The sequence below is a fragment of the Natator depressus genome, chromosome 5 (assembly GCF_965152275.1).
Source record: "Natator depressus isolate rNatDep1 chromosome 5, rNatDep2.hap1, whole genome shotgun sequence".
In the NCBI taxonomy this organism is placed as follows: domain Eukaryota; kingdom Metazoa; phylum Chordata; order Testudines; family Cheloniidae; genus Natator; species Natator depressus.
In genome coordinates this window covers 55,913,618-55,935,481 of record NC_134238.1, presented here as the reverse complement: position 1 = coordinate 55,935,481, position 21,864 = coordinate 55,913,618, and the positions used below count along the sequence as shown (strand labels likewise).

The 21,864-nt window shown below is 40.2% G+C and overlaps 1 protein-coding gene across 13 annotated transcripts in view; it reads left to right on the top strand.

The window, feature by feature from the left end:
- MEF2C (myocyte enhancer factor 2C) overlaps window positions 1-21,864 on the top strand; it is a 137,381-nt gene that overhangs the window by 79,851 nt on the left and 35,666 nt on the right. For 12 of the 13 annotated variants that reach the window (XM_074952831.1, XM_074952830.1, XM_074952832.1 and 9 more), the window contains one exon: window positions 17,790-17,933. In XM_074952831.1, the coding sequence (XP_074808932.1) occupies window positions 17,790-17,933 (144 nt within the window). Of the gene's footprint in view, window positions 1-17,789; window positions 17,934-17,995; window positions 18,134-21,864 lie in introns of all 13 variants that reach the window. The other variant, XM_074952840.1, reaches the window with a different exon arrangement.

Sequence of the window (21,864 nt, the reverse complement as noted above, 5' to 3'; positions counted from 1 at the left end):
GGTGACCTTGGACAAGTTACTTAACTTTCCTGTGCCTCAGTTTCTTCATCTGTAAAATGGAGACAGTGAGACTGACGTCCTTTGTGAAATGGTTTGAGATCTAGGCATGAAAAGTGTTATTTATATATGTAGTAGTATGAGTGATCCATATTTAGTAGCTTCTGCAGGAAAACGCTGGCCTTAGATGCACACGTGACTCCCACTGACTTCAACAGCTACACTGTGTGCATATCTGAGGACAGAATTTGGCCAAGGGACTTTGTTATTATGATGACTTTAGGAACTTTTTGAATGTTTGGTTCTTGGTTTACGATTATCAACTGTGGGCCAGATGCTGGGAACTAGTATTGCCAGCCCTAAGTGTTAAAAATTCATAAGTCAGTCACCCCACCTCACACACACATTTTAATTCCAAACATTTTTGACCAAATAAGTTTGAAACATACTTTTTAAAATGAAAGATGATATTCTTCTGTAATCATGGGACTCCAGGAGCTCAGGCTTTAAGAACAATATTAGCTGTCACAAGACTCATGATAAGATCATGAGAGTTAGCAACACTAGTGATGGATTGAGAAGGCTTTCGAAAGTCTGCCATATCACCAGTATCCAGACATTAATAAATGGACTTCACTTACTTGGCAACACTGATTTCTGCTCTATGCAAAATGGTTGCTGAACTGAAGGATCAAATCCAGCTGATAATGGCCTTCTGTTCCACCTTCCCCTTCCACACGCACTTACGGGATTTTGGCCAGTTAATATGTGCCCTGCATGGACACATTAATCAAGTCTGAAGCTCACCCATAATCCTCCCTTCCACATTAAACTATTTAGACTCACTATGAAGATCTCTGCAGCAGGCAAGGGGTATACAGCCAATCTGTGCCAGGATCTCCACTGGCACTCTGCAGCCAAATGAAGGCTTTTTAAGATGCTTTGAGGCCTGCCACAAGGAACAAAAGTAGCCCAGAATTTGGCTTTACACTTTTTTACTTTGAATATATTTTAGATTAATCCAATATGAGGAATAATACAGATAAGGGAAAGTTGCATAGTGAGTTGTTTTTCGTAGAAGTGACCAATTCATTATTATGATTTCTCCACAAGTGTTTGGTTTTCATGCAGTATATTTCATAATCTTCAAGGGTCCCAAATGATAGTGAAATACTTCACCTGGTAGATTACTTTTGTATAAAACAGAGAAAGAAAGAGCGAGAGAGAAATGGAAGTGCTATGGATTTGTTAGTGATTCTAAACAGTTTTTTGGTGCAGGCTTAAAAGTGCAACATCTGGAAAGTTGTCTTTAGCCTTTTCTTGGAAGCAGATAGTAACTTGCAGATGAATCCAAATCTGTTGACAGAGATCATCATGTGACAAACAGTGCAAGGCTGACATTGGAAAACACTGTTTAAAACATTTTAAAGAGTCCCCTTTTCCTGAAGGTGTTTTTGGTAGGTCTGAAGCAATGACAGCTGCAAGACATGGGCCTGATCCAAAGTTGGTGTAAATTGGAGGTGCTTTCTTGACGTCAATTGAGCTGTTGTGATTTACACAGGCTAAGGATTTGGCCCTATAATTTTGGCAGATCCCCCTTTTATTTTATTTTTATTTTTCCACACTCACTAATTGCTTTCAAAATGTTTGAGTTCAGTGTCTCTGTAAATGTTTGGATGTTATTGTTGTAAAAATTCTATGAGAATAAATGTGAAAAATATGTTTGCAATATAAATGTGCTTCAGACTTGATTCATGATTCTCTTCTTATGTAAAACTGGGCCCTAAAATCTGTATTGCAGAGTATTAGTTCTACTTCACAGATGCCTGTTTCTTTCTCCAAAACATGATATATCTGGCTGAGAAGCTGGAAAAATCTTACATGTCTGTGTAACATTCTTATAGCCTAATAGCTCGAGAGTTTTTCTCCCAATCTAGTCACTGGAGAATGTTCTTTGTTTTTGTAGTCACTGTTTCACATAGTAACAGCTTGTTGCATTTTGGTCTGTTTGCCAGAGGGTAGGTTTATTTTTAAATCCCTGAACTCTGAATTTTCTTTATTTTTCCAAGATTGGAAACAGCTGAAATGCCTGGAGTTACAGGTTGAAGGGCCTTCTTTACAATATGAGAAAGGGAAGTTCCATCTTCTCCCACTTTTGTGTTCTTTCTTTCTTTTTCTTTTTCTTTTTCTTTTTTTTTTTTTTTTTTTTTTCCCCTAACCAGTGTCTCTTAACTGGTAGTTGTCTAAAAATAGAAAACTGCCTAACTAAAAATAGCTTGGCTCTCAGCCTTGCCAAGGAAAATGGAGAGGAATAGGCGTGGAATAGAAGGCTGAGTAATCCAGCTCTATTCATTCAGAGTTCCCTTTGAGAATGCAGGGAATGATAAAGTGCCCTCAAAAAACCACAGGCCTGACTTGCTCTCTTCAGACTCCTAGGTGCCAATAAACATTTTAGCCCAAGGATATATTTTTTCTCATAGATCGTAAACACTTTCTGAAAGACAGGACTTTGTTTCACAGGAGCTGACTTACTGTCGAAAATAGCTGCCTTTCCTAGGGTCCTTTTTTTTCCTTTCCACCGTGTTTTTAAATATATTTTCTGATGAGCAGTGAGTGTGGTGTCCTGTTAAGAAATACCATGAAACTTTACGTGTCTAGTAGCCATCCATGAAAAAAACTTGGACATATATCACCACTTGGACATATATCACCAATTGCAGACTTGTGATTGTACCCTCAAAACTTTGCAGATGTCCCTGCGGAGAGAAAATGTCTCCTCTGTGTACAGTAAAAGTAAATGAGTTAGGTAGCTGCTTTATTTAAATAAACAATTAGACTAATGTAGCTGCTATATCTATGTATTATTTAGGCCCTTATCATGTAGTTCTTCATTCATCCAGTGCTCACAAGTTTGTTTGTTTTTTAACTAACTGAAAAATGTATTGAGAGCTTTGGCAAGGGTTTAGAGAAATTCTATTCTGTTTTGTTCTGTTGAGGTTCTTATAGCATCACTGCAGGATTAGAGTGTGTGAGGCAGCAGTGAACAAATTAGTTATACTGGGAGAGAGGGCTTAAGGGAGGGATTGGGGTAGGTAACTTAAAACAGTTGGGAATTTTGTTTTTGTTGTGTGGGGTTGTTGGGGTTTTTTTTGTTTTTGTTTTTTAAGGAATCTGAATACCCTGCACAAACACAGCAACAGGGTGTGGAAATGTCAGCACAGTTCACAGGGTTATTTGGGCCTGAGTATTGTTCTGCTCAGTTCCTGTAATGCTGCTAGTGATAAGGCTCTGGAGACAAAGGACGATAATTGATGGAAGGGGACTTAAATCACTGCAAGAAGAATCAAGGTCCTTGTATCTGTGTACATTGACTCTTCTGGTCTCCTTCCTTCTTGTAAAGCATTTTGTCTTCTTGCATGTTGGCCCCCAACTGCTCTTTGTAATGGAGGCAGACCACAAGTGATTCCTTTATGCAGTATACAGGGTATAATTGTGTCTGTGTGGTGTATTAGTAATTACCAAGGCTGAATTCCCATATTGTATCTTTGCTGCAAGCATGGAAAAATAGGACACACGACACAGCACAGCCATTTTCAACCTAGATAGTGAGCTACTTATAGCTACATTCCAGAGACAAAGGCTTTTGTGAGCATACCCATTTTTCATTTTCATCATTAAGACATCCCTGTTTTGTAAAATGTAGTTATTTACCTGAACTCTTACCCAGTACTATTAATCAGAAGCCTAGAAATACCATACCTTCTGCTAAGTCACAGCCGTTCTTAATTCAAACTGCTAAACATCCCCCTCCCTTCCAAGACATTTTGTTGTATTTAGATCCTGCACGATGCTTTGTGCTCTCAGTCAATGTGGAGGTGAATAGTTTGACACTGAGCTCCTTGCATAAGCAGCCTCTTCAGACACTTACACATGAGAGTAAAGTTAATGAGTGTGTAAGTCTTTGCAAACACAGGCCCTTTGCCACTACCATATAGTTTTATTAGGTAACCTAACAGATTATTAAATGCTAAATAGTTCTTATATGTGAAATCCACCGCTCAGAATTAATTAAGGGCCTGATTCAATGCCCACTGAAGTCAACAGGGGTCTTTCTATTCAAAAGATTGTGGCTCAAGCTGGAGCCCAGGCTCTGGAACCCTGTGAAGAGGTTGGATTTCAGAGCCCAAGCCTTAATGTCTACACTGCAATTTTTAGCCCCTTGGCCTGAGTCCAGCCACTAGCTTGAATCAGTTGATCTGGGCTCTGGGCTCTGGGCCAGGTGCTGCAAGGCAGTGTTCAAGGTTTTATTTTGGTGTGGACATACCCTTAAATGCTCAGTCCGGAACACAGTGCCTCCCATGCTCCCCTGCACCAATGCACCTCTATACCTTTCCTTGCTCTGGGCTGCATGCAGATAACAGTCTCCCCCTGAGGCTCCTTCCCACAGTTTTTATGATTGTGGCAAAAGTTCTGCTAAACTTCAAAGTATGCTGACATTTCTTCTTTGTTACAGTAAATAGATTTCAATTAATTATTTATTTCTATGCTATAAAATGTGCATCCATCCTTTATGTATTATGTAGCTGATATTGATTGGACTCCATTTGCCTCGCATTCAGAGAGGCCTCTAGATGCTTGTGATACGGCGTACATAAAACAAAAATGAAACTAATGTAAGTTTATCAAATTTACAGCCATGTAAAACCCCAAACATGTTTGCTTTGTTATGCCACATTTTTAATAATCATAAGCTCAGTGACCAATTGTGAATTAATGTTTGTGGTAAACAATTAACTATAACTGATGTTTACGTATAAAATATTCATTTTTCTTTGAATAAAAAACACCTTTTGTTAAAAAAGACGGGCAGGGGGGCCTGCAGTTGAATCAACATTTGCTAGATGTTCTATTTTAGAACCCCAGCCTGATGGGGTCATTTTGTTTTCCATCGTTAGTTTCCATATGATGGTTTTTATATATAGTCAGCAATTAATGAAGAAGTAAATATACTAGTAAAAGAGGTTGTACCACCTTTATTCTGAATGGTTTGTTAATGTCTTTGCACTATAGGGACTGGCGATAAGGGGAAAAATCTTTGATGTATTGGATATGCTTGCATTAAAAAAAAATCTCAAACCCATTTATTTATATCATCCTGTGTGATCTATAGACAACTATAATTACGTTTTATAGTGCACTGTTATAAAAATGTGCATGCACTTTACTTTGGGTTGTTAAAGTATATGTTTATTTCTTTGATCCAACATTATAGCACACAGACTGTTCAAAGGAAGCAAATTATAGAAGAGTCAATATGAGTATTTTAAACAACACACAGCTGCTATAGATTGACTCAAAAGAGATCAAAATCTTGACAGACAAGCAATTACTAATGGAGTGTGCTGAGTTTAAAATATGTATAGTTTACTACAACAGGATCATGGATATAACGTGATAAAATGTAAAAACGCTCAGTTTATACTTTAACTGTTGTAATCTAAGGTTTGGTTATTACATAGTTCTTGCATGTTCAAACTGATGTAATAAAGTGTCATCTTTATGATTTTGTCTCCAATGGCTATAATAAATATATGCTTTAGCATTTGAATTGTATTTTTGCAGCATATATAAAAAGAGATTTGCTTTCTAAATTTCCTCTTATCCCACATATATTAATATTAACTTTTGAATGATAATTCTCTCAATTACATAGTGAGACTTAGTGTTTTTTATTGATAGAATTGAAAGCATTTTACAAAGGTAGGAAAATATTATTTTGTAGATGAAACAAGTGAGGTGATTTAACCAAAGGCAAGCACAGAACCCAGGTCTTATAAACCTAAAAGCCAGGACTTAATCCTTTGGACCATGCTGCTCCATTTTAGGGGTCAGTCCTTCTTTCCTGGCATAAGTCTCTTCCTTTCAGCAAGGGACTTGGGAGGAGGAGGGGGCGTACAGCTCTTTATAGCTGTTAGTTGTTAGCTTAAGCTCTTGGGTGTGTGTCAGACAGACTAAATGCCAATTTAGGAAAGACAGTCCTTGTTTTTTCAGCAAAGCATTGATCCTTTTCCCATGCTGTCCTTCTAAAAATCTCTCCTATTCCAGTGTAGTTCAAAAGAGTTAAAAGGTGTGTTCCTATTTTTCTCTCTCCAGATGTCTCCATTAATAGCTTTCAAATATTGGCAGGTATAGGGGGTTCCACCTAATTGGCTTCATTAGCAGAACCCTTAAACTGTCAGGCCCCCTGCAGATAACAAGATGTGACAGTTCTGATTTGAAGTGCATCAGTGGTAAAGAGTTTGCTTTCTGGAAGTAAAATCAGGCTGACAGCGGGACCTATAAAGGATTCGCTACTGGACCTATGATAACTTTTTGCACTGTAACTCAAATGAGGGTAAGATGCACCTGGCTTTGGACTTTAATGAAACACTACCAACCTCTCTGCCCCTCCCACAAATTTCATTTCCATCCAAAAAGTCGAGGATCTGCCGCTCCCCCTCTATTTACAGTCTTCACTTCCCCTTCTCCTGCAGTGGAGACGAAGCAAGTTCGAATGAAAAGTTCCACAGGGAAATGGGCTGCCTGACTTTCAGTGTGGGGAGGGGCAGCGTTAAATAGTTCTCTAACCTGCTCCCTGTGAGTAGGTCCCGAGTCTGCCGCTGCTGCTGCTCTCTTTTCCCAAGTAGGAGTAATAGCATGAAGTTGACCAGGTTCTTGACAGTTTATTTGCTGCCTACAGTCTTCTGCATAACCATAGTGAACACAACCAATGTCTTGTTAAATTTATCCAGCGTCTGCTTAACAAAGCCATGAGCATTAGCAGCACTGTAGCTGTCTTGCTGCAGATTTAGCAAGTCACTATTGCATGAGCCTATGCCCAGCTTGTGTTGAGAATCTGTCCATCTGAGATACTTATATGGCCCACATTTCCATAGTATCTTCCTATCTCACAATCTTTTAAATGTATTCATCCTCACAACACACTTGTGCAGTAGGGAAGTGCTATTATCTATATTTTTAAGAGATGGGGACTGGCGGGGGAGGAGGGACCCAGAGGCTAAGGGCTGGGTTCGCTAAAGAATATAGGCATGATAATACTGAGCGTCGCCATGCCTAACTTTTAGACACGTAGAACATCACTGGGATTCACAAAGCCTGATTTAGGCATCGTGGCTCCTTATACGACAAGTGGGAGAGAGATAGGCACTTTAGAATGGGATTCACAAAAGCCAGCATCTAGGCGGCTCCTTGCCTAAAATAGCCAATGGGAGATCCAGGCTCTGGATTCTCAGCTGCAAACCTTCTTGGAGTTAGGCACCTACCGTGTTTTTTTAAGAAGCTGGAGGGGAGAGGTGGTAGCACACTCCTAACTTTTAGCCCAGTGATTCAGGTATTCACCTGGGAAGTGGAAGACTCTTTGTTCAAGTCCCTTCTCCAGGGGAGGAGGGGAAAGGGATTGAACAGGGCTGTGCCCCCTCTTACATGAAAAACCTAACCACTGGGCTATGGAATATTCTGAAATAGGGGCTCCCTCAGTCACTTCTGTTGACACTTTTGCGCTGTGGGTTAACTAAGAGTAGTTTGGCCAGAGTGAGAGAGCAAAAATAAGCAGGAGAATGACTCTGTAGACTGGTGAGTAGGGCATCTACCTGGGAGACCCAGGATTCAGTCCCACCTCTCCAATGACTTTTTTAATTATTTAGCCAGAGCGGAACAGGTTCAACAAGAGAGACTTAGGGTCTATCCCGCCCTCAGTCAGAAAGTTCCATAGCCCAGTGGGTACTATACTCACCTGAGAGATGGTAGATCCTGTTCAAATCTCTTATTACCCACAGGCAGAGGAGGGACTTGAACTAGGATCTCCCACATCCTGCGTGAGTGCCTGAAGCACTGGGATGACAGTTACGAGGGGAGTGAGCTTTGCCTCCTTCTCTCCCTCCCCCGCTGTTTTGCATGAGTTCACATATGGGGCCAGAGCCAATAAATGGCCTCTAAGCATAAGTACCAGCTCGGGTGCCACAGGAGAGGCAGGCAGAGGAATGCCTTTCTTCCACCAGTTTATGCATTGCACTGCGGCTGAGAGAAGCAGCAGTGTGTACGCAGAGGCAGAAACGTAGGCAACAACTTAGTACCAAGTGAGCTTAGGCACTGACAGGATTCAGCAGCAGTTAAATGGGGATTTTGTGAACCCCAATGGGGCCTGATTCTGGGATTGAAGCACCTAAGTCCTTTTGTGAATCTAGCTCTAAGTGACTTGGCCAAGTTCACAAACAAAATCCATGGCAGATAGAACCCAGGGTTTCTGAGGGCTAGATTAGCCCCTAACCACTAGACCACCTGTCCTTCCAGCTTAGAAGCTTATGATTGTATACATAAGACCTAGAAACAGACAGATTCTGCAGCAGTAGATGGCTCTTGTATATGAAAGCTTCTGGCCAAGAGGATTTTTCAAAATCTAGCCATGGGTTCTTTCTTTTTGCTGACACATCCCCTTGGAGAGTGGTTGTGACCTAGGTGAGAGCAGACTGGCAGTAGCAGTATGTCTTCTGAAGGAGTCGTGCTGCAGGAGGGGAGTAGTGTGAAGGGGACTGGACCTCTAGGATAACCAAGTAGTCGGAGAGCTGTACCCCATCTCCCTACAGAGGCCACCAACCCCTACTCCCTCCCCACTTAATGAACGTTTAGTTAAGAATCTTCCGAGTTTCAACTTGCAGAGTTTCCAGCTGTATTGCATGTCTCCTGTGGGATTTTCCATGAGAGTGTATGATCTGGCTCATTGGTTGTAATGGAAGCAGTGCTAGTGAGCAGATGAATGCATGTCATGGTCTAGAGACTTTAATAGCTGTTTAAAGATAAGTTCTATTATGTACTAGAAACATTTGTGTGAAGTGTGTTTAATGTACATTATTAAATTAACTGAAAAATCTTAATAGATAATAGATCTTAAAACAGCTATGAAAGTCTCTCTCTTTTCTCAGCCATCTGCTAAATGCTTCCGCAGTCAAAAGCTGTGGACCAAATTCTCCCCGCAGGTATGTATATGCACACACTGAAATGAATGGGATATGCTTGTGTGTATCCTGAGGTCAGAACTTGACTCTATCAGCAAACTGGCAAGTTGGTGGCTTCGTATTTCTTTGGTAACTAAGGCCTGGATTCTGCAAAGAGACCTCCCATATGGATTCTTTTTAAGGGATTAAGCCTTTCATTCGTAACAAATCATTGTTTTAAAAAAATATTGATTTGTACATTTTACAGCTGGGTGAAGCAATTATACAATTATAAAAATAAATGGCAGTTTTCCTTTGCATTTGAAAGACACAGCTATTCAGAGGTGTTTGCTGCTTGTCATATCGATAACCTCGTTATTTAATACTCTGTAATTTGATCCACTGTAACATAAATTCGCAAATTCTTCAAAAGAGAAATCTGTTCTAACATTGATACATTCGTTATTTTCATGCAAGACCTCCAAGGAAAACCCAGGTGCTGCAGGAAGTGGTGTTGGTGTCTCAGTGGGTGGCATTTTCACCGCTGAGTCAGTACTGCACCAGTTCCCCAGCACACTGCTACTGGAGGTACTGTCTTTTGGATAAAATGCATAACCAAAATGTTGTAATCATCAAAAATTCCATGGCACTTTTGTTTGCCCCACAGTCTAAGGAAAATTTAATTTCCAGTGATTATAATCTATCCTACAATTTCAGTTATACATCATTTCCTGTCCTGAAAATAGACGGTTGGTTCTTTCTTACACAGGATTACCATGATATTTCTACCCCAGAGGTGGTTGCATTTTAATGGATGGTGATGCAATCCCTATACATACAATTCTTAGAAGCACTGTAGGATCCTTTGGAATGATAGGTAATACATACATGCAAAATGCAATTCATAGCATCTATAATTCTTGATGCAAATAAGTTCTCATTCACAAATGTTCTTTTTTGAAATATGTGGTTTGGTTTTTCAGATTTTCCCAGTATCTTTCATGTGGAATTGTGTATTAAATGTTGCAGTTTATGTCATGAAAAACCAGCAGTTGTCTTTGAATGAAATAGTTAACTTTTCTATGGTCATTTATAATTAGGCCTACAAATTTAAGGTATTATACATGTGAAGAGTTAGTAATACAGATGTAATAGACTTTCTGTTATACTTATGTAAATTTGGAGTAACTTCACTGATCTCAGTACAGTTGCTCCAGATATACCCCCATGTAAATGAGATCAGAATCCAGCCTCACGCTTCCCTCTTCTCCTAATTAGACACAGGTGAAAATGTTGCGAGGGCTGCTCCAGGTTGAGGTTGAAGAAGGATTATAGACAGAGAGACAGAAAAAGGGGGAGAGGGAGTGTAACAATCAGTGTTTATTTTGTAATGGCCTCATAGTCCATAACAAAGCTGAGCTGATTCTGCTGAACAACTGTAATGTTTTACTTTCCATTCATATATTCTTGCTGTCATTGCAGTAAAACTTAACAAAAATCACAATAGCCTCTTCTATTTCAAATAGGGCTAACCATGGAGAACTCTGCTCCTCATTATAACCACAAACTAGATTAAGTTTACACAAAATTAGGCATTTTTAATGAATTTTTACTTTGAGACATTTGACAGGTGCTGTATAACAGCTGGTATTACTTAGAATAAGGGTGAAAAGAATAGAAGGCTGAGATTGCACAAGGGCAGTGAGGGGGCAAAGGTATCTTAAAGCCACCTTCCTGCCTCCCAGTATTCAGAACCTGGCCAGGGGTTTCCCTGGTCCCTGGTGTAAAGGGCTATGAGCAATCAAGAATAACCAGAGAGCATAGCTATTCTCCTGGCACATCCGCTATGTCTGGGGCTCTGTGGGAGGCCACAGAGAGCCGTTTGCAAGCTCTGTGCCAACTGGAGAGCCAGCTTATGTTGGGAGTATTCCCCAGGAGAATGGAATGCTGCCTTTTAAGCCCACTTTAGGGCAGTAATGAATTGGAGACTAAGTATTTATCACTACTTTGTTGTGTGAATTTTTGTCACTGAACTGAAGCACATGTAACATAGATCAATGGGCCAAATTCTGGCTGGACATTGTACATAAGGACATGCCAAAAAAAGTGGGGGGGAGAGGTGGGACAGATTTGGAATGTGGGTGTGGAGGTTTTTCTCCCTTATTCTGTCTTCCCCCAAAACTTGCAGAGATGCTCCTCTACAAACCCTGTCACGGTAGCTGTGAAGAGCTTTCTAAAGTGAAGCTTAGCATTTGGCTGTGTGGGTCTCTAGGTGGACATATTGCGTGCAGTGGTCACTATTCAGTCCTTAAAACACAAATGCCCCCTGATTACTCCTTCTCTGCACACTATTCTTGGCACTAAATTTTCACAGTGGAGCTGGTTTTGAAAGTGCACTTCATTTTTAGGCAGTGTTTTCAAAATTATGTTTATTTCACTGAAAAAAATTGGTTACTAACATCTAAAAATTAATTGTGTTTGAGATTAAATTGTCAAAGAATACAAATATAAAAAAGCTGAAATATCATTTATATTGGCTGTTGTCAGATTGGTAGCAGTTCAATGAAATGCTGTGATCCCAGTTAAAACAATAGCATAAAATAGCAATAAATCTTTACAGCATAGATTTAATTGCTCCATAGCCTGAATATATACATTCCTTATTTAAAGAATATCCATGTTGTCCGAAAATACATATAGTAGTTTTTATCGCCCCTATATAGCATACTCTGGAAATAGTAAGTTTGGATCTAGTGCTGTATTATGGTAAGTGGAACCTGGTTTTTGTTTGTTTGTTTTGAGAACGGAGACTTAAAAAAAAAGTCTTGTCTGATGTGGATCTAGATTTGGACAAAAAATTGAAATTTATTGAGAGCTGGTATACTAGGGGAGCATATACACAAAGTGTAACAGTTATATTTTTATACCCTTTACCCAGATAAGAGCTGAAAATCGTGACAATATTACAAGTACAAAAAGCAGACCACTGAAATACAGGGAGATTAGCAGCCCCAATCAGCAGAGACACGACAGAAAAAGCCATCTATGGCCATGTTGCAGCACAGGCAGTTGCGATTGGCTGTTGTCATTTGGCCTTTGCCAAATTAGACAACAGGTGCAGAGTCGCTGACAGGTGTGGATATCTAGGATGAGTAAAATTGCTGATGGCTAGTGATGTAGCCTCGTGTCAGATTGTAAACTGCTGAGCTCCGACAGAGTGAGAAGCCAACTTGCATGTTTTCAGATCACTTGATGTGCTCTCACTCTCCCTCCCTCCCTCTCACATTCTCTTTCTCCAGTTTCAGTGGCCCCAGATGAATTCCTGGGTGACTAAACTCAGACCCTAGCAGAACCCAAGGATGTTGTTATCTGTGTGTTCTGTCAAAGCCTGGGAAATGTGATCTTGTCAATTGAGAGTTAGTGTAAGAATTCTGAGCCAATTGCCTGGTAAATTTTTTTTACAACCTTTTATTGTATGGCAAGAGCTCAGCTTGAAAGCTCAAATTAAGCTTGAAGGATAAGGAAATATGTTCCTTAAAATCTCAGGAATAATTCAGATTTAAAATTGATATAAAAATAATTTACAAATATAATAATTGAGAATAGAAACATTTTGGATGCACTATGAAATAAACATGAACTTTGTTTGTCTATGCATAGTGTATATGGACATGATTTAGCAGAAATAATATAAAGGTTTATGACAATCTCCTCATGTGGTCTGTTTTTGTTTGCTTGTTGGATAATCCAGAAAGATACATGGTTGAGGTTTGTTAAGATGAGATCCATGAATCTGATATATCTGTTTTCTATTTTTTTCATAAGCCCAAAATTGCTCTGCTTAATTTAAACCAATACCAAATTTAAAAAGTGTTTTACGAGTGGATGAAATTGAACAATGAGGAGTGGATTGTGTCTGGCCCCTGCTCAAGTGTACAGGGCACAAGGAGCCTTCCCTATCATGCATCCCCCATAGAAAGGCCACACACAATCGCAGTCCCTGCATGCAGGATGCAGAGCAGACTGCTCCCTCCGAGGGCTCCCAGAGGCACAAATTTTCCCTAAGAGAGCAAGGAGGAGGCAGCCTTCTATGACAGACAGACAGACCTTTCTGGCTCAAAGTGGGGCAGACACACTGGAAGCAGTGGTGGAGCTAATAAGGGCAGCAGGGTGGGCAACTGCCCCCACCCCCTTCCAGCAGCCTTTAGATGTGTGGCATCATTACAAGCATATTATGCAATTGGCAAGAGGAGGTGTATGACATGAATTTTCACACAGGGCTGGAGAGCGAGTCAATCCCTTAAGCGATCCATGCTCCATGTCACAACACCACTCACTCAAGCTTGATCCAGTTTCCCTGATTCATAACAGAAGGATGGTCAGGCCAAATCTGGTTTGCTCTTCAACCCATGTACCAGGTCACAATGCCCAAAGTGGGGAGCCAGGCCCAGGCCTGCGGGACAGGAACCACCACTGCTGGGGAAATGCAGGGCAAGCTTGCTCTCCAGTCCACCACCCCCTGTTACAAGATGGAATGTAACACCAACTGGAATGAATAAGCTGCACCGTCCTAAATGTGTAGATTCCCCTGCACTCCATGGACCTGGATGAGGATTTGTTTCCTAGAACACAGACCCTTCCGGAGTTCCCCTGGGCCTTTGTGACTCTTCATCACCCACAACATGGGCCAGTGACTAAATTATATAGCCTGGCCCAGGAAAACAAAATAATTCTGCCGTGCCTGTGATGTGTCAAAACACCATGCTTCATTTTGGTTGGATAGCCCTTGTTTATTTGATTGGCACATTACAAGAACCTGAATAGAATAGAACAGGGTCCACATTACATTACAAACATGTAGAAATCCCCTGCCCTGAGGAGCTAACTATCCAATGTGCATGTTGACCTGATGGCAGTTGGTAGTTCAAAAGCCAAGAGGAACAGATACTATTGGCAAGGTTCACCATATTATTTGGTTCCACAAAAAGTGTGATTAAAATAGGTATGCGGAGGAGGAGGGGGTAATCACTTGGCACACGGAAGTGGGAGGCAGTTCCAAGCGTAGGTGGTTGGTGTATTGCTATGAAAAGAATGCTCGTATGCATTAGTTTAAAAGAAGAGGACAGAGGATGTACGTAAAAGACTAGACAATGGTTTGTCTTTGGCATGTAGGTGAAAATAACATAGTAAAAGTTTAATGTGTGGTTATTGAAATACAGCTATATTTGCATAGCTCTGTAGCTTGTTTCAAAGAGACCTTAAACCACACAAGCATTTTATAATTTATACCACAAAGGTGAGAAATTTTCCATTTTGGGGGTTTGTATAAAGTCGTTTGTCTGGAGCAGATTAGGTGACAGTAAGAGTAACAATGTGCTATTTGATTCTCCGAAACATACAATTAAAATACATTAGTGCCAGCATACTTGTTTCTGTTCATTATTGAATGCAAAAAACCCCAAACCCTACATAAATGGAACATAAAATTTGAGATTTTAGTTGCACAGAGGTTGGGGAATTGGGATGGACAGTTCCCATAGCAACCTTAACCCTTTCTCTTTGTGCTTATCATTTCACTAATGTCTTTCATTACATGATTGCACCAAAAATCATATGGTATCAAAACTTTCATCAACATGTATATGCGCAAGAGGACTGAATGAAGACTGACTTCACTATACATTTCCTAACTTTAATGCTTCTGTTGCAATAGATGTTCCGATGAATCTAGCACATGGTTTAAATATGTGTGTCTTGTTCTTTCCAGGGCCTCCATAAATGTAATTGGCCTTTTTGAAATGGCTGTTTCAATAGGACAGTTCAAAATATGAAAGCATTACAACTGATTACGGTCTACCTCTGCAAGTAGAGTACATAGCCATTAGGAGCAGAAGGGGGTTCCAACTACTTGTTGCTGATAGCTTGCAGGTTTCCCATAGCCACATACTGGAAAGGGAGGGAAAATGGAGAGCACTCAGGTTGTTGTTTTTTCTGACAGCTCAATGTAATTTACCAGAATGACAACTGGATGGGTAGTCCTGGTTGGTAATGGGAGTATCAGATAAGGAACACTGTGGGGGGGCTCCTTCCAGAATCTATCACAGGATTGGGAATGAGTGGGTTCTAAGTTTGACCATTCAGGGAGTCTTGCTTGTATGAGGGTTTAAGTCCTTACACAGAAAGAGTCCATAATGGGAGCACTGCAAGCCATCAGAAGCAGCTTTCTTGTGGCTGTGGACCTCTAGTGGCCCTGTCAGCCAGAGCTCCAGCCTAGCGGGCTAGGTTGCAATCCTGTCTAGTTCTTTCACATCACAGGACAGGATTTAGCCCTTTATAAAAAACTAAAGTTTAATTTGTGGGGACTAGAGGCCAGAAGAGTTTGATGATCTTTGTCCAACCCATTATACAAAAACGTGTGCGTCAAGTGAGCATTGGTGAGAATTTGTGGCCACCACTTTTGAGTCAGTTGTGATGGATACTATAACCTTCATGCACTGTGCCTCCTTTCAAACGTTAATGTTTTTTCTAAATGTTTTTTATTTTATATTATGAAAAAATTGAAATTACGATATTAGGCTGGAATCCACTCCCTTGGCAAAGACTGGTGAAAGACTCTCTACGCCAGTGACCCCACTCTTCCCTTACCCGCTGTATTTTTGCATTTGGAGTAGGCGATGGGAAGGAAGTAGAGTATTTCTACTCACCATGAGCATGAGCATCATGCCAGCTTTGAGTAAGCCAGCATGAAGAGGGCATTGAGGGTGAGTTGGCGAGGGGACACTAGTCTGAGCACACATTCGATCACATGAAACCCCACAACAGGGGCACAGAGAGGTAGTGAACATTTTTCTAGCTGGGGAGGACTGGATTATAGTCCGAAAGGCTGCTTGTGTGTTAAGGGTGGAATCTTGTCCCACCCCTTGCACAAAGAACCTGATCCCAAGTCCCTTGAAGTCAATGGGAATCTTTTCGTGACTTATGTGGGCTTTGAATCAGGCCCGAAATCTGTTCATTTAGGCTTTGTGCAATGTGCATAGAGAGCTGAATTTCACATTTGGTGCAAAAAATTCTATCCTAAGATCCTTATAGTGGATCTCGTCACTAGTACGTTGCACATTATAGAGAATTCCTGTTTTATATGACGAGCAGAGTTAAGACTCACTATTCCACTCAGAAAGGAGAATTTCACCCTTAATGTCTCTAGTTATTTATATTAAACACAGCAAACAACAAACATTTCAGTTTTTAGTCAGTCCTTTGCCTTGCCATTGGCATGGCTCAGCTTCTTGTCAATGATAAGTTGCTGGTTTGATGGAGCTGGAAATGGCTGTAGGTCTCTGCTAAAATACAACAAGACCTTCTAAGACTGGGATATAATTATTATGAGAACCAAAATATAAAATAATGATTAATTCTAGTAGCTGAAGGAAATACAAAAGGCAATAATGCACCAGGTCACTGCCATAGTCAAAAAAACCTAGGGGATTCTGACTATTCCAGCTGGACAGAGAGCTCAAGTAAGATGAAGGCACTCTGAGAAACCAAAGAAAGCAGTTGTTTCTGCAGTAAGCTGCCTTTCCTGATCACATGGGTCAAGCTCAGCCAGTTAGCGACATGAGAATGCCAGGTGCCTCTCCTTCTCCCTCTCTGCCAAAGAACAGGCTTAAACGCAAAATGCACCACAAGAAGCTGCCTGGTAACGTTTGTGGGTATCCAAATGGAAGACTTTTGAAAACCTTTTGCTCTAGGGACTGTTGAAGCAAAATCTGAGCAAACCTCTGAAGGTTGGTTTTGTGTATTCTTGCTTTTGCAGTTCACATGGGTCTGGTTCTGAAATATTTTCAATTTAATCTGGCAAGAGACTCTTCCCTTATGATCCATCCAGGTCGACCAATTAACAAAAAATATTTGAGGCAAGGCGTTCATGCTAAATTGTTAGTTGCTGACTCGGTTGTGTAATTTTTGATGGTTTTTGTCACCATTACTTAGCTCGTTGATGATGTTCAGAGTTATGAAGGTTGCTGGAGCTGCTGAACCTTAAACTCATATGTTTTGACTTTTCAGTCAGCATCTGTTTTAACAGTGTATTTCCCTGTATATTAAATTTCAACACTTCATATCAGTAGCACTGTAATTAGAGTCAACAAAAAGCAAACACAATGCCTAGTAGCTCTTAATCAGAGCAGCATAAGCAATGTCCTCTTCCCCTTTGTCCTATCAAGAGTAAGGAGTGGCAGGGCACCATAAGTGTCATCCTTTATGTAAAATTCAAATCAAGGATTTAATTTAAATGCTCTTCCTTCTTCTGTCAAGAGCATAGATTTTTAAATCTGTGTGCAAAGTTTGTATTTCTTCCTTCTGTTCCTTTTTGGGGTTGGGGGTGTGGGGAGGGAAACATTGCAGTACTCCAATTTAAATGTATTCTTGTTTTGATGTCTCTAGTTATACATTTGAAATCCATAAATATGTTATGTGTTGAAACTAATTGCACATTGAACATCTTAAACGTGATCAGTTACAGTGCGAAGTATGTATTGTAGCACAAGACACTTTATCAGACTGCTTACTTCCATAGTTTATTGACTGATTCTGATTTCAGAAGGAAGAGGTCAGAATGGTTGCCCGTTTGCCACTGGCAAGGGGGGCCCTATAGCGTTGACCTGGCAGATCTGTATTCACTTTCTTTGCCTAATGTCAAATGTAGCAGTCTCCAACCACGGGGCAGTTTGCAGCACTGTAACACCCCTGAATCTCTCTTGCAGCCTGTGTCAAGGTTTGAACTTTCCAAATTATGTATTTCAGACATTGAGAAAGAAAGGACTTAATGGCTGTGACAGTCCAGACCCCGATGCAGACGATTCAGTAGGTCACAGCCCTGAGTCTGAGGACAAGTACAGGAAACTTAATGAAGATATTGATCTAATGATCAGCAGGCAAAGATTGTGTGTAAGTACTCTGAGCTCCTTTCATTTTTTTTTTACTTTTTGATATTTCTCTGAACCTGGCAGGCATTGAACAAGAAAGAAAACAAAGGCTGTGAAAGCCCCGATCCTGACTCCTCTTACGCTCTCACCCCACGCACTGAAGAAAAATACAAAAAAATTAATGAAGAATTTGATAATATGATCAAGAGCCATAAAATACCTGTAAGTACCAAAGGTTAGATGGCTGTCTGCTGATTGCTGCAGTAACATACCTTAACCCTTTCAGTTCTGAATTCTTATTGAGAGCATTTAAGCTAGAAACAGGCTTTAATGGCCCTCCCATAGAATCAAATAGAAAAAAATCACAAACATCTTTTTTCTCTTGAATTCTCTTCATTTGACACATAGTCAAAACCTCCTATAGGTGAAACCTACGGAAGGAAGTGAAATATACATATATACATTATATTCACTTGATTTACAGAACTGTTTACCACACCACTTGCCCAAATTATATCTAGAAAATAACGATGGAAATCTTTCTTTGTGGATAGGCTAACAAACCCACAGAATACTTTCTGTGGTGATATAGAAAAAATGATGTAGAACTGAAATTCTTTTATATATAGTAGCTAATGCATTTTGTACGTCACTTCAGTTCTTAAGCCTCAATGCTAAATTCAGTTACAGCACTGAAGGGTTACAGCTAATTGCTCGCTGCAGAGAAACAGCCTGCATGAGAGCCTAATGGTAGGATTCAGACATGTTTGTGTGCTGGGGTGATTTTACAGCTTTATCAGAGGATTTGCTTTGACCTCATCAGCATTTCTTTTAATGCTTTAACATGAGCTAAATTTTGTTTTAACCAAGTCAAAATTTCTAACAATCAGTCAGATGCCTTGCCAGATACGTAAGAGAAATAACTCTGCATGTGCTATTTTGTTTGTACACACATACAGAAAAAAAGTAAGTATTGTAACTGTTTAATAACATTACATTTGTGATACAAACTGACAAAAGCTCCAAAATCCTTGATTAAATCCAACACACCTTGTATAGGAAAGAGAAGCAAGCTATATAAACAGAATAAAAGAGTATTTATCTTCATGTACAGCCACGTTTTTAGCCAGTTTCAAGCAAGCATCTGAATTTGCACATTAGTGTTTGCACATTCTGTTGATTGCACCTCCAGAAGTGAGCATGCAGCCATCTTGCATGTGCAAAACCTAAATGTGTACATGCAAATTGGAAGGCTGGATACAAAGAGCTTTTTATGTCCCTCAAAGCATAGGCCGCTTTTGCAATCAGAACGATCTGTTGCACATGCAAAAGCTGATGTCCAAACTGGAGAGACGTTTGTCCTTAAGAATTTTCTGATTCTTCTTTCAGAGCTTAAATATTGTTTCAGTTGGAAACAATTCTTGGATAAAGAATTTTTCATATGAGTTAAGGAAAACTTGAATGAGCTGTTCTGGTGTCTCTGGTAAAACCATATTTTGGAAAATCTTTGGAATAGCTTTAAATTGGACAAATATTCATTTAGAACACATTGTTAAAAATGCTTAACATGTGTATGCAACATTTAATTGAATACATATACACTTATATTTCCTTCCCTCCTCCCCCACCTTCCTCCTTCCTCTCCTCTGTCTAATTCTATTTGTCAGCAAGAGAGCTTTGAAATTGCCACCATGATTTTGCTAAAAGACTTGACACAGATCTTTTTGGTAAAGTGATGGCTTTATTGAGTCAGTTATTAACTCAGATCTCTAGTCCTTTACCTGGTAAAAATCCTGCCCACTGCAGTTCCTTTCCACTTTCAGATGATGGATACTGGTTGATCAAATCCCCAGGTGACAGAGGCCTTGATCAAATGGGATTTGATTCCAGAAACCAAAATCCCTCAAGTAATTCATTCCTCATGTACAGAACTGAGTTTCACATGCTCCTCGAGAGGCTGTGAGCTCATGTGCCACTTGGTTTTGTTATTCCAAAGCACCATATCTCTGTAACTGTTTAAAGTTTTGCAATCCTAAAAAATTTACTCTTGACTGGGCATCAATCCTGGCAGCTTTTTAACTCTTTACAAGAGTAGGCAACAGTGACCAAGAGAAATCCTCACTAGCGCAGGTAAAAACCCAGGACGAAATTTTCTCACAAAAGTGTCACAAAAACGTTGTCTATTTTTTTCATCAAAATTCAAAACGCTGAAGAAAAATTTTACCACCAGCTCTCCTCCTGCATTATAGTCCCAACTCTGCCATTGACTATTTCTTTGGCTTAACTTCTTTCTACTGTAGTTTCCTAAACTGCATATTGGATATAATATAACTTACATACCTCCCAAAGATGTTGAGAGATGCAGTTTATTAGTTTTTGTGAAATGGCTTTGAGATGCTCTGAGGAAAGGCACTATAGAATCGCAGGTGTTACCATGATTATGTATATGGCAGGATTCTGACATGCCCTGATGTGGATGCTCAGGAGGAAGACCCTCAAGGTGTCCCACTCCTCCAGTGCACACACTACACAAAGATCTGACACAGTTGCAGTCCTACAAGCCCAAGGATGGCTCCCTCTATGCACACGAGGGACACTCCCTCTCCACAAATGGCTCAATTCTCACCCTCCACACTGGTCTGCAGAGCAGGACCAGCATGCAGGAGATATATCCTCTGAAACAAAATAGCAGCAGACAGTCTCCCTTTGTGGAGGGGGAAGCGCCATCCCTCCCAGTGAAAGCCGATGTCTAATAGGCCTGATGGAGTTCATAGCTAATCCATAACAGAGATTTGTAAATATAAGGCCAGATCTCCAGGTGGTGTAAATCAGCATAGTTCCAGTGAATTCGGTGGAGCTTCAGAAATTTCTATTAACTGAAGAAGTGGCTTACAAAAGGCTGGCAAGAAGGTGGGAAAAGGGGCAAAACTGGGGGAGGAGCGGTGGAAGGGGAGTGAAAACAAGTCAAACCATTTAATCATGGCTTAGAAAAATGTAAGGCAAAGGTTAGGCCTGCTCCTGGACTTGTAATTAAACAAAAATACTGCAGATGAAAAGAAACTTGGCTTTTCTTCTTAATGAAAAAGGCCAATAATATTTCCACAGAATATTTCAGGGATGCGTATTTATATGATTCTAAAACATCTGATGATAATTATATATTTATTTGTAGTTATTAGAAGAGTGCTGAAAGCATATGGGACAGAAATAGTCCACTAGAAAGCATCTATGAATCTCTCTCTCTGAATGTATGTAGTGGTAAGTCCTGGTTGAAATTGACAAAAAACTTTAGCAAAATTTAGCACAAGAAATTGTGACCATAATTTCTAGCTCAATGTTGTGTGATTTCACCCATTTGAAATTTCACATCAACTTAACACGCAATTTGATTATGGAAAGAAGACGGGGCAAAGTTGAGCAATATGTAAAAGTCACCCACATGTTTGAAGTATATCAGATGCACATCAGTTAAGGCTGAACTAATGATACCATGGAATGTTCTAACCCTTGTTTCACCACCAGAAGTGGTGTGGGGATCTGTACCAGGTCCTGCACACCCCAGCCGAGAAAATTTGTGTCTGTAAACAGAAGTTCTAGGCAGCCAGAACCAGAGAATCAAATTTGCAGCAGGTTGTTATTGGTTCTGCAGTGTAATATTATACAGCCAGCCTTGATGCCCAGGAAGACCCCACAGTTTACCCAACTCATTACTGATTTTTATGTCCCATATATTTTGACTGCAGAAGGAATAAAACAAAATTCCAGCATTAACATAGCCAAACTGCATATAAAAGCACCGAGTAAACAACCTAACGTAGCCAAACTGCATGCAAAGTGTGCTCTAAACTAGCCCTACAGTATCCAAACTACATAAAAGCATGCTAAGCCAGCTGCAATATGTGCATCCAGTAATGAGGGATATGAATTCTGTAGCTCATCTAAGCATGCCTTTA